This window comes from Sus scrofa, chromosome 12 (assembly GCF_000003025.6).
Source record: "Sus scrofa isolate TJ Tabasco breed Duroc chromosome 12, Sscrofa11.1, whole genome shotgun sequence".
Classification (NCBI taxonomy): Eukaryota; Metazoa; Chordata; class Mammalia; order Artiodactyla; family Suidae; genus Sus; species Sus scrofa.
This window is the reverse complement of record NC_010454.4, coordinates 34725631-34738875: the sequence shown is the minus strand read 5'-3', so window position 1 is coordinate 34738875 and position 13245 is coordinate 34725631. Positions and strand designations below refer to the sequence as shown.

The window sequence follows — 13245 nt, the reverse complement described above, 5'->3', positions numbered from 1 at the left end:
AACAATACATAGGAATGGACATGACTAGAGACCCTCTGAAGAAAAAAAGACTGCAGAAAACTATTGCTTGGGCTAAGGAATGAAGAGTCAGAGTTTTCAAGCCTGGCTTTTCTACAAAGATTATTACTAATTTTTTTTTTAATTGAAAAGGAGCAAAGGTTATTAAATTTATTTTTGGTTTGTATTACAATTTGTATTTCTCCCATACTTACATCTTTTATGTTTGTGGTTGAGTGCTTACTTTCATGCCTGTTGTTAAGGTTCCTAACCAATTCGAAAGACTGAATGGGATTTCTAAAACTTCTAGGAAGTAGTTTAAAGCTTGGAAAAGTCCGAGTCAGTCAATTGAGGTGGAAGGTAAGATGACATTTAACATTTGATTTGATGTTAGAGTTTGGCCACTTTGTCTCTCATGACAGTCGTATTGAGAAACAAAATTTATTTGATTATTCTTTCAGCATTATATGTGTAACCTCATATTCTGGATTCTAAACTTGTTTTTACCAAGAAATTTCTGTTGTGTTAAAAATGCCGAGGAGTTCCCATTGTGGCTCAGCAGGTTACGAACCTAAGTATCCATGAGGACATGGGTTTGATCCCTGGCCTCGCTCAGTGGGTTAAGGATCCAGCGTTGCTGTGAACTGTGGTGTAGGTCACAGATGAGGCTCGGATCTGGCATTGCTGTGGCTGTGGCTGTGGCTTAGGCTGGTAGCTGCAGCTCCAGTTGGACCACCAGCCTGGGAACTTCCATATGCCACAGGTGCAGCCCTAAAAAAGCAAAAACAAAAAACAAAAATGAGAGAGGGAGAAAAGTCCCCTTGTGGGGCAGTAGGGCTAAGGATCCGGTGTTATCACCTCTGTGGCCCAGGTTGCTACTGTGGCCGGGGTTAGATCCCTGGCCCAGGAACTTCCACATGCTTCGGGTGCAGCCAAAAAAAAAAAAAAAAAAAAAAAAAAGACTGAGAATGCAGCATATTTGCAGGTGAAGAGTAGTGTATATTTTGTGATTTGAGGTTTAATGTCAAATTAGTAAACGTGCTCTTCTTCTTTTATGCAGGACCCGTGGCCGTAGGACAATTCCACCGGTCGTTCCGGCGAGATAGTTTGTCTCCTTACTCCTTCGTATCAACTTCATCCCACAACCACAGTACTTTCCCTCTGAAAGGTTTAGATCGGACCCCGATCCCTCCCAGAACGTGGCAGAACTCTCTTGGAATGCACCCAGGACAAGTGGAAACGTCTCCCACTTTTTCAGATAAAGGGGTTCCATTTCCTGTACTGCAGAGGTTTCCAACTGAGGTGACCTATACCCTGCAGCCCAGTGCCACATCCGTACACGTTCAGCAAGGTCCTCAAACTATGGTCAGCTCCTCCCAAAAATATAGTAACTACACACCCACAGCGCAGTACTCCCAAGCCTACTATCCAACAGGTATGAGAAATTCAAGTTCAGTGGCTTCTCTTAAGGTACTTTATAATGAGAATATATTTTTTATGCATTTTCTGTATGCCTAAACAAAAATAGGAATATGCACCTAAGAAGTGTCAAAGATTTCTCATTAGTACGTATTTTTTTCAGCAAAAACTTCATTGTGTTCTTAAAGGTTGTGAAAATTCTGTTGGTGCCTAAAGGTGTATGTTTTTAGTGAAACTTGTGTCTTCAGAATATTTCTAGCAATAAAATTAAGGCTTCGTACACTAGACCTTGGTATAACTCTGCTCTCAGTGCAGTAATTTTTGGGTTTTGTTGATGGCTTTTTAAAAAAATGCTTATGGACATATTGTGTATTTTATATTATTTAATTTTATAGGCGAGATTACCTCATAATGAAATCATTTTAGTATTTCAGTGATGATGTTTAATAAAAGTATACTCTCCATCTCTAAAAACGAAATCCTATTCTTTGAGTAAAATGGGATGGTGTGGTTTGGCAGCACCATTTCTGCAGTGTTAATTCCAGCCAGCAGGAAACTAGGAGTAGCAAAGAGCCTGACAATGACAGCTGACCTAGAGCTCAGCCAAGGGCATGGAAGACCTGCTAGTAGATCTCAAGTCACTAATTGGGAATCCTTATGATAGTGACCACAAATTTAGCTACTTGGGATGCGGGGCACCTTTTTTTGGGTGTGTGGGTGTGTGTGTGTACATTTTTGCAAAGTAATAGAATCACCATTTAATTCAAAACAATTTCATTGTTTTGCACAAGCACCATAGAAGTGGTGTGTGTTTTCATGTGGTGTGCTTTACACACAGTGATAAAGTGCGGCCATAGAAACAAGTCAAAGGTCAAGGCTTTTACAAAGGACCACAAAGAGAAGAAAGTGGGCATTCCTTTGCCCTACAAATTAAGACTCTAGGCATATTAATTTTCTCAGATAAGTGGATCAGGAAGGAATCTCTAGAAGTGTTTTGTTAGGCCAATTTTCCCAGGCAGGACAAAAACCAAAGGCTGAAATAAGTGGAAGGCATGCAAATTTGATAAAGGGGTTAAATACTTTGTTGCATTTTAAAAGTTGTACATTTGGGAACTGTTCATTTGTAACAGTACTCACTCTTTCCTAGCTGGTAACATCCAACCATCTTCTTCAGCTCTTTGTGTTCTATCTAAATATAGCCAATAAAACATATTTCTTTCTCAAAGCCCTTAAGTTTAATAATATTAAAATAATAAAACCAGAATTTAAATTAGATTAGGCTTTATAGATTTTTGGAGTTGCTACTGTTTTCGTGGATGGAGTTGAGAGCAAAAAGGGGAAGGAATTATGTGGAATAAGAAAGATGCAGCAGGAGTTCCCGTCGGGGCACAGTGGTGAATGAATCCGACTAGGAACCATGAGGTTGCGGGTTCGGTCCCTGCCCTTGCTCAATGGGTTAAGGGTCTGGCGTTGCCGTGAGCTGTGGTGTAGGTTGCAGACGCGGCTCGGATCCCGCGTTGCTGTGGCTCTGGCGTAGGCCGGTGGCTACAGCTCCGATTGGACCCCTAGCCTGGGAACCTCCATATGCCGCGGGAGCGGCCCAAAGAAATAGCAAAAAGACAAAAAAAAAAAAAAAAAAAAAAAAAAGAAAGAAAGATGCAGCACTTCTGGAATTCCCATCGTGGCACAGCGGAAATGAATCCAACTTGGTACCATAAGGTTTTGGGTTCAATCCCTGGCCTTGCTCAGTGGGTTAAGGATCTGGCGTTGCCATGAGCTGTGGTGTAGGTCACAGACACAGCTCAGATCCTGCTTTCTGTGGCTGTGGCATAGGCTGGCAGCTGTAGCTCTGATTTGACCCTGAGCCTGGGAACCTCCATATGCCTCGGGTGCAAACCTAAAAAAAAAAAAAAGAAAAAAAAGAATGATACAGCAGTTCTAATCATTTGCCTATTAGAGATTAAAAAAATTTTTTTTACCTTATTATGTAGAAAAAGCTTGAGGCCTCATTCTTTTTCCCAGATTTTTAGCTGCTGCTTTGAAGAACGAAAGTATCTGGGTGATCTTTAAAAATAGAAGGTGACTAATTTTGTGTTATAAGTTATATATCTTATATTTAGCAACAAGAGTGTCAGATTTTTATTGAGGAGCTAAACCCAGTATTTTAATAAACAAAAAAGGCATTTCTATCTAAACTGTAATTTTGACTGCATTCCAGATATGCATTTTATACACACACACACACACACACACACACACACACACACACAGAATCTGTGCCTTCTTACACCTGCTTTACATTTGATAGCCTATCAACTGGACAACACCCCTATCTTCCCTCCTTTTGCCAATCAGCATTTCTCTTTCTTTTCCTAACCTCCCTCCAAACCCCGGTCCTCAACTGAAGACAAGGCTCCTGGGGAGCTGAAATTTCGAAGGACTGCAACAGAGATATAGAAATGTGCCTGGGCTTCTAATTTGGAATTTTGTGGAAATTTTCCCATGGACATATTAGGTATAGTGGTTAGGTTCTCCGTTACTATTAGTCCTACAGTTAAGGTACAGGCAGTTATAGTCTGGCCTAGAAGCCGCACGAGCCTGTGTGATGATATTTCGATGGGAAAATATATTCCATGTTCCAAACAATCCTCTTGGAAACTCCTACTGCTAAATTTCATGAGACCCACTTATATATTATTTACTAGGAAGTATTACAAATAGTTAATATTATTCATTCATTGTAGAAATACTATTTGTTAAATTATTATGATTTAGGATATGTTATTTTGAAATATTTTGTTAGCTTAGATTTAAATTCATAAATTTATTAATTTAATCGTTAAATTGAAAATTGTCTCTTAAGAATTCAAGGTAAGGACTAGGAAAGGGACACATTAAAAGAACAAGTAAGTGCTGCTAATGCTTTGATAATGTACAGTGCATATGAACAACTAGACTCTCTTGTTATCTGAATTTTTGTTTTGTCCTTGTATTTATTTATTTATTTTTGCTTTTTGCATGTGAAGGTTCCCAGGCTAGGGGTCAAATCAGAGCTTTAGCTGCTGGCCTATACCACAGCCACAGCACCTCCAGATCCTTAACCCACTGAGCAAGGCCAGGGATCAAACGTGCATCCTCATAGTTGCTAGCCAGATTTGTTAACCGCTGAACCACGACGAGAACTCCTGTTTTGTCCTTTTAAATAGGGAAAATTTAAATAACTGAAGGTTCTGAGTTATGAGAAAAGGAAATCTCATAATTTCATGATGACTTTTAATATGTAGAGCAGCTCTGTGATATAATTTAGGCAAAACATTCTGAAGGACTATATACATAAAAGTGTTTGTTTGTTTGCTTGTTTTTGTTTTTTAGGGCTGCACTCACGGCACATGGAGGTTCCCAGGCTAGGAGTCCAGTTGAAACTTTAGCTGCTGGCCTACACCACAGCCACAGCAACACAGGATCTGAGCCACGTCTGCAACCTACAGCACAGCTCACAGCAATGCCGGATCCTACACCCACTGACCAAGGCCAGGAATTGAACTTGCGTTCTCATAAATGCTAGTCAGATTCATTAATAACCACTGAATTCATTAACCAAAAAGTTGTAGTGTTAAATACAAAGACCTGCTATGGAAAAGAAAGTGCCAGAGTTCCTGCTGCGGTACACCAGGATCGGCTGCTGTCTCTGCAGCCCCAGGATGCAGGTTCGATCCCTGGCCTGGCACAGTGGGTTAAAGGATCCGGCATTGCCACAGCTGCATCGTAGGTTGCAACTGCAGCTCACATCTGATCCCTGGCCAGGGAACTCCGTATGCCATGGGGTGGCAAAAAAAGGAAGAAAAAAAGTGCCCCAAATTACTGTACAGATAACTTAATTCCTCCAAATTTTAGACGAAGGAAGCAAAAAGTAGTGAGCATTTTAACCAGTACTTACTGAGTACCTGTTTATGAAGCGCTTTACAAATGACCTTCCCAAAGTAGAATGTTTTTCTCAGAGGCAGAATAATAATCACACTTAAATCTAGCTCTCTAAATCCTAATTAAGTAACTAATTTTGGAATAATGGTCATCCTTTCCAAGTAAACTATATGACTTGAGATTTGGTTCAACTTTTAGTAAAAAACAATACTCAACTTCATTTAAAAATTAGTTATATTGAAAATAAACTTGGATCAGGTCTTTAAATAGTATAAGCAGTATATTTTGAGTTTTGTAGTATTTCATAAATTGTTAATTTCTCTAGTAAAGTCAGATATTAAAACGAAAAAGCTGCTATCAGACAGACTCATAGACTCACCTGACTTATTTCTTATATTCCTCTCTTGAAGCTTCTGTTTTCTTTGCTCAGCTCATGTATATATTTTCATTCTAATCACTTTTTCAAAGACAAAATGTTGTAGATCCAGTATTAGTTGACTTTTTTTTAGTCTTGCCCTGTCTTGAATTCAGTTTTTTTCTTCTAGTGCTATTTTGTGTGCTCCTATAATTTAGTTTTCCTTTTTGATAAAAATCTTTATTTTAGACCTTTTAATTTTACTCATTCTCTACATATCTGTATATAACATAAGAATATATTTGTATTTATATAGAGAGTCCTGCATTCAGGAGCTGTTTTCCTTTGACTCATGTCATAATGGTGAATTGACTCAAAATCAACCTGCCTTCTTTTCCAAGTTAAATTTTAAGCTCAAAACAGTGATTTGCAATTTGTGGCTGCCCCTTGTCTCATATTTTAATTGACAGATCTTTTTATAGCAATCACTGTGACCAGGTACTCTTCTGAGTGCTTTCCAAATATTAATTCATTTAATCCTCACAACAACCTTATAAGATAGGGAATATAGTTATCCTCATTTTATAGATTAGAAACTGAAGCACAACTAGGCAGAGGCAAGGCTGAGGAACAAATCCAGGGAAACCGACTCAAGAGTTCATTCTTTTGGCCCCTGTGCTCTGCTGACTGCCTGCCTGTCATACAAAGAAGGACTTTTTGTTTTGTTTTGTCTTGTCTTTTTAGACAGACTTTGCTGGTATATCTCTTCCCCAAAGTTAGTTCCTTCCAGATAGGGTAGATGACAGAGACTGGTGGAGGGAATGACACTTCTGTGCTGCTGGTGGCAGTGGGACTGGCCCTGGGCTATTGACTCACCCTGCTCAAGCTGCTAGTGTGGGCCTAGCAGTTTGGGGCCTCTGAAGAGTGGGGCAGCTTCCAGTTCATTTCTGTATCCCTCTTCCCCTAGCATAGTGCTTGGCTATAATGGACCCTTGGTAAATAATTTAGTGAATGAATGAAATAATTCTAGTCTTAGCTTTGCAGTTAATTATCCGACGGACATTGTGACTTTCTTTGGATTGTTTCATGTCACTCAGCCTGAATTTCCCTTTCTGTAAAGTGGCAGTAATAGTTTGGATCAGGGATTGATTGAATTAATGTATATGAATAGACTATAAAACTTAAAATACTATTTATGTATAAAGGATAACATTTTAAAACCTATCTTTCAAATGAGCCTAGATATTAATAATTTAAAGGCTAAATAAAGAGATTTGTAAAAATATTTCCTTCCCCTGAAGGTACCTATGATATGTTTTTTGAAAAATATACTTGTATCATTATTTAAATTTTTTTCTGAACTGACTCTTGATCTCTGGCCTCACTCAGTGGGTTAAGGATCTGGTGTTGCCAGCATTACAGTGTAGGTTGCAGATGTGGCTCAGATCTGGGGTTGCTGTGACTGTGGCATAGGCCTGCAGCTGCAGCTCTGATTTGATTCCTAGCTTGGAAACTTCTCTATGCTACGTGTGGCCATAAAAAAATTTTTTAAAGTGCATTTAAATTTTGTGGACTTTAGACTTTTTTTTTTTTTTGTCTTTTTGCCTTTAGACTTTAGACTTCTGGATTCTATATGATGTACATAAACAAATATAGAATCTAGAGTTACAAGAGCTTTCTGATGCTAGGTAATCTGTATTGTTAGTTTCTCCAAAAAGACCTGATTTTGTTTTTATGGAAAGAGGGACTTGGCATTGATATACCAGGAAGTTTTGCCAGAAGAAACTAAGCAAAAACATAATTATATTTTCCTTTCTTTTTAATGAGGTGAAATATACATCACATAGAACTTATCATTTTAACCACTGTAAGTGTACAGTTCTGTGGCATTCAGTACACTCCCATTGTGGTATTAGCATCACCACCATCCATTTCCACAACTTTTTAATCTTCCCTTAGCTGAAACTCTGTGCCCATTAAACACTGACTTCACATTCTCCTCGCCCATCTTCTAGCAACCACCATTTGACTTTCTGTCTTGAAGACTTTGATAAATCTAGGAACCTCATATCAGAGCAATCATATTTTGTCCTTTAGTGATTGGCTTATTGCACTTATTTCAAGAGTCGCTGGTATCATGGCATGCATCAAAACTTCCTCACTTTTTAATGCTGAAGACTTCTCGTTAATTTTCACTCTGCAGGGACCGCATTTTGTTTACCCATGTATCTGTTGATAGATACTCGGTTGCTTCCACCTTTTGGCTGTTGTGGATAATGCTGCTGTGAACATGGTTGCACGCTAATCGGCTTTCACGTCTTTTGCGTATATGCCTAGAATACCATGTCTTTACCTCACCATAAGTGAGGAGATGTTGGGGTTCTAGTTGCTATAATACCATCTGGAAATGAAATTTACTATTAAGTTGTTTTTCATTTTGAGGATTTATATTGGGTATTTTCTCACTGTTGACACTGTACTATTCTGGAGTAGATTCAGATCCAAAACATTTTAATTGGAGATTTGAATTACCTCCATAGGATAAAGTATATGAACTTGTTTTCCTAACCTATTCAGTGGACATGAAAATTTTTGCCTTCAGATAAATATTTAGTAATCCTGGCTTGATTTTATTACTAGAATTATTTTTTAAAATGTCATCAACTCATATTTATCTGTATAGAATTCTGTTCATTATTTCCAGTTTTTTATTCTGTGTGCAGTTTAATGCCTTACGTGAATGCTGCCTTCAGGAAGATACTGGAAGATCTTTATGCAGATGAATGTGTCTTAGAACATAGCAATAAATTCAGTTTTATAAATGTTAGTACTTTCAAAAAGCTTTCATATGCACACTAGAATAATTTGTCATGTATTAAGCACACAGTTGCATTTTTATAGCTAGTTTTTCATATGTAGTAAACGTACTAACACCTTGCTTTGTTCTATTTTGTTGACTGTACAAAGTAGGACCGCACTGGTAAGGAAATAGCCATTGAGCAATATTTTTGGATTCTCTCTTCAAGTCCTTCCTTTCTTCATGCAGGTACCTTTCTACTTTCCATTTGTAACTGGACACTTTAAAGGACATTGGCTATTTTGCTGTTTTCTTAGAAACAAACCAGCTATTAACTATATATTAATACATTCTCAGTTGTATATTCTGTTGATCCAAGAAGTTTATTTAAAGCTCAGTTTAACAACTATTCAAAAGTGTAACCAGGAGTTCCCGTCGTGGCGCAGTGGTTAATGAATCTGACTGAGAACCACGAGGTTGAGGGTTTGGTCCCTGGCCTTGCTCAGTGGGTTAAGGATCCGGCATTGCCGTGAGCTGTGGTATAGGTTGCAGACGTGGCTCTGATCCCACGTTGCTATAGCTCTGGTGTAGGCCGGCGGCTACAGCTCAGGTTTAACCCCTAGCCTGGGAACCTCCATATGCCGCTGGAGCAGCCCAAGAAAAGGCAAAAAGATAAATAAATAAATAAATAAATAAATAAATAAATAAAGTGTAACCAGTGGAGTCCGATCACAGTAATATCAGAAAAATAAAACCAATACCTTTCCTTGGTTTATTTGTGACGAAACGCGTTTACAGTGCCCGGATGGGAGAAAGCCTGCAGCTCCTGACTGAGTCCTTTCCTGCCACTAGGGGGCTAAGTTTTCCTGCACTGTTAAAACTCTGGAAAAAGATCCCAATTTTTTTCACTTTCAGCAAACCCTGCAGGCTCTGCCTCAGTGTTTTGCTTTCTGGATTTAACTTATTTTCTGGGATATTTGTGTCTTCAGATATTCCGGGAAATTGTTAAAATTGTGTGATTCAGAAAACATCAACCCCTATATTTGTATTTGAACTAGAATTCTATCCATTATTTTAATTTTTTCCTTCCGTGTGCAAAATTTAATGCCTTAAAATGTGTGATGTAATAAGAAAATATTTATTTCTAGTATACCTTTATGAACTTATATGACATTTTAAAAATCAGTAGTTAATAATGGAGAAATACGGAAGCATTTCAATGAATTTTTACAATCTTTAGGCTAATTTACTTTCAAAGATTACAGAATGAGATTATTTAGTAATTGTATTAGCACAAAATATGAACAATATGGACCAAAAAAGAGACAGTTGCCACCTTATAATAAAGTCACCCTAAAAAATCTTCGGCAAGTGCAGTTATGGTAAAATTAAAATGTTACGTCTTAGGAAGAAAGAAAGATTAGGGAATAATGTAATACATTAAAGAGCACGTTACCTTGGTGTTTGTCTTTTTAGGGCTGCACCTGCAGTGTATGGAAGTTCCCAGGCTAGGGGTTGAATTGCAGCTGCAGCTGCCAGCCTACACCACAGCCACAGCAACGCTGGATCCTTAACCCACTAAGGGATCAAACCAGGATCAAACCCGTGTCTTCATGGATACTAGTTGGGTTCGTTACTGCTGAGCCGCAGTGGGAACCCCTACTTTGGTGTTTAAATGGTGCCTCTGTCACTACCAGCTTTGTGACTTTTGGTAAGTTGTTTGTTTGTTTTTTTAAACTTCTCTGAGCCTTTGTTTCCTTGTTTTGTAAAGTAATATTAATACCTCATTTAAGTGTTGTTTGGATTAAATGAGGCAATATATGTTAAAGGACTTAGGACTGTGCCTGGAACATGGTTGGTGCTTAATTAAATGTCATCATCCTCTGTTTAATTCCAAAGCGTGATGTTACAACCGATTCTCATTCATTTTGGAGAGTCTCTCTTTCTTTCTCTCTCTCTGTCTCTGGAAAAGAGGAGATTCAGACCTATTATTATGGCTGCATCTGTAAGTATAACTATAGCAGTACAAAGAGTTCAATCTTTTCATGGTATCCTAACCTTCAAGAGAAAGTTAGGAAAATGTATTTCCTTAGGTAAAATAATAGCATTGTTAGCTATCTGTTGATTGATTGCTTACTGTATCTCAGTACTATTCTTAGTGCTTCAGACATATTAACTATTCACTTCCACAGCAATATGTTAGGTAGGTACTATTGTCCCCATTCTAATAGGATGTAGAAACCGAGGCCCAAAGAAATTAACCCTGCTCAGGTTCATCCAGCTATTAAAATTTTGGAGCTGGGCTCCGAAGCAAGGCAGTCTAGCTTTAGGATCTGAATTCCTAATCGATGATTAAAACATTTTTTTCGTGAACTTCAGGGGATGTGTTGTATAATTAGTAGGAGTGTTTGGAGAGTATTTTATACTTATTTTATCCTTAAAAACACACTTTCCTCCAAATGTTTGTTAAAATGATTGAAATAATTATTTTAGAATTCCAAATATGTTCTGACATTTTCAATAAAAGGATATTGGTTCTTTCAGGAAGAATAAATGTTTGGTTAGAAAGACAACAAAATGTTTAGGTACTAAAGAAATTATAAAAGTAGACCTTTTTAAATGACTTTTAAAATGAGTTCATTGCCATTTGTTTTCAATGGCAGTGAACTCTAGTTGGACTAAATATGTTTTATTGCATCCGCAAAGGAAAGCTTTTGGAATTTTCTTTCCCAGTTGAAAGAGAGGAGTGCCTTGAATGCTGTAGAGGTTTATTTGGGTTGACGGCGTTTCTGTGTTTGAATTCGTTCCAGCTGTGCTGCAGTGCTGCTCTCCTTCTACCCACATGGACGCGCTCAGTAGCTGTGTCACTCCCACTGCCTCCTCCTATGCACACTGCAACTACTTCCAGGTGAGATTCTGGGAACGGTGGGCAAGGTCTGTGCATCAGGTCCAACTCCATACTATCAACCTGCAGAATTCCAAAGTGTCAGTTTTATCTTAATGATTAGCCAGAGGTAAGCTGTGGATTATGGCCTCAGTTTTTCTCAATTCTAAAACAAAAGGATTGATATAAATGATGTCTGAGGATTCTTCTAGGCCTGTTGTTAGGCACTAGCCACGTAGCTATTTAAATGTAAAAGAATTAAAATTAAATAAAATTGAAAATTCATTCCTCAGGCACACTAGCCACATTTTAAGTACTCAGTAGTTTTGTATGGCTAGTGGCTACCAAATTTTATAGCACAGATAGAGAACATTTCCATCATTGCTGAAAGTTAGTTGGGGGGAGTTTCCGTCGTGGCACAGTGGAAGTGAATTCCATTAGTATCCATGAGGATGTGGGTTTGATCCCTGCCCTCGCTCAGTGGGCCAGGGATCCCACGTTGTCATGAGCTATGGTATAGGTCATAGACGTGACTTGGATCCTGTGTTGCTGTGGCTGTGGTGTAGGCCAGAAGCTGTAGCTCTGATTTGACCCCTAGCCATATGCCACGGGTATGACCCTAAAAAGCAAAAAAAAAAGTTAGTTGGAACAGTGTTGTTCAATTAACTTTTAGTATGGGTAAAATTGAATACCAAGGCAAAATTAATACTGGATAAACTATAAAAGTATATAAATCACCAAATGACAGATCCTTCTAAGATGGTACAGATAATTATTTTTTGAAGGAGAAAGGAAAAATGATGTCAAAAATGAGAAATTTAAGTGGTGGTTTTTTCCAACACTTATGTTCTAAACACTGTACTTCAATTACATTCTCATTACTTATTAGGCAACAATTGCTTTGATTTAAGTGTTGCAGACTACTATTTCTAGGATAAGATTAAATTGTATGTTTTTATTTTTGTGCTGTAATTGCTTAAAGATTGGAATTACGAGCTTGCTTTTGATATCATGTAGTTGTGACAGCTTCTGTTCTTAAGAGACTATCTTACTAGTGGCATTCTAGTACTCAAAAATTTTTTTTCTTTCTTCCCCTTTTAAAATCTGTATGGGAAATCAAATTATAATCAGATTGTTGTTTGAAGAGTATAGATAGAATCAGAACAAGGGGACTTGGACATTTTTAATGGCAAATATCATCAAACTTTCTAGTCTAGCCAATTGATCTTCACTTAAGGACATATCTTTCTTACAGATTAGATGCTCTTGTCTGTTGATCCAGGCATTCCCTCCCCTGGATCATATTAAAGATACTCTGTTAGTGTTTATTCTTGATTATATTTGTTTTAAATAAATCATTCAAAACATCTTTAAAGACTTTTTGGGGAGTTCCTGTTTGGCTCAGTAGAAACAAATCCGACTAAGAACCATGAGGTTGCAGGTTCAATCCCTGGCCTTGCTCAGTGGGTTAAGGATCTGGCATTGCCATGAGCTGTGGTGTAGGTCGCAGACATGGCTCAGATCCCACATTGCTATGACTGTGGGCTAGGCCAGCAACTGTAGCTCCGATTGGACCCCTAGCCTGGGAACCTCCATATGCTGTGGTTTCAGCCCTAAAAGCGAAAAAAAAAAAAAAAAGACCTTTTCTTACTACAAAGACAATAGATGTTCATTGTGGGAGAACAGAGATAAATAGACATAAAATTTTTAAGTGGAGAAAAGGGAAGCATTTCAGATGCCATTCTGGAAATAAATGCAATTAAAAAAAAATTTTAGTTGATTTACAATGTTGTGCCAATTTCTGCCCTATGGCATAGTGACCCTGTCATACATACATATGCATTCTTTTTTTTGTATTCTATCATGTTCCAT

The 13245-nt window shown here is 38.0% G+C and overlaps 1 protein-coding gene across 1 annotated transcript in view; it reads left to right on the top strand.

Annotated features, from left to right (window-relative positions):
* Positions 1-13245, top strand: part of HSF5 (heat shock transcription factor 5) — a 48306-nt gene that overhangs the window by 5661 nt on the left and 29400 nt on the right. Inside the window, exons 2-3 of the mRNA XM_003131648.3 lie at positions 1058-1432; positions 11300-11397. Of these exons, the coding sequence (XP_003131696.1) occupies positions 1058-1432; positions 11300-11397 (473 nt within the window). The remainder of the gene's footprint in view (positions 1-1057; positions 1433-11299; positions 11398-13245) is intronic.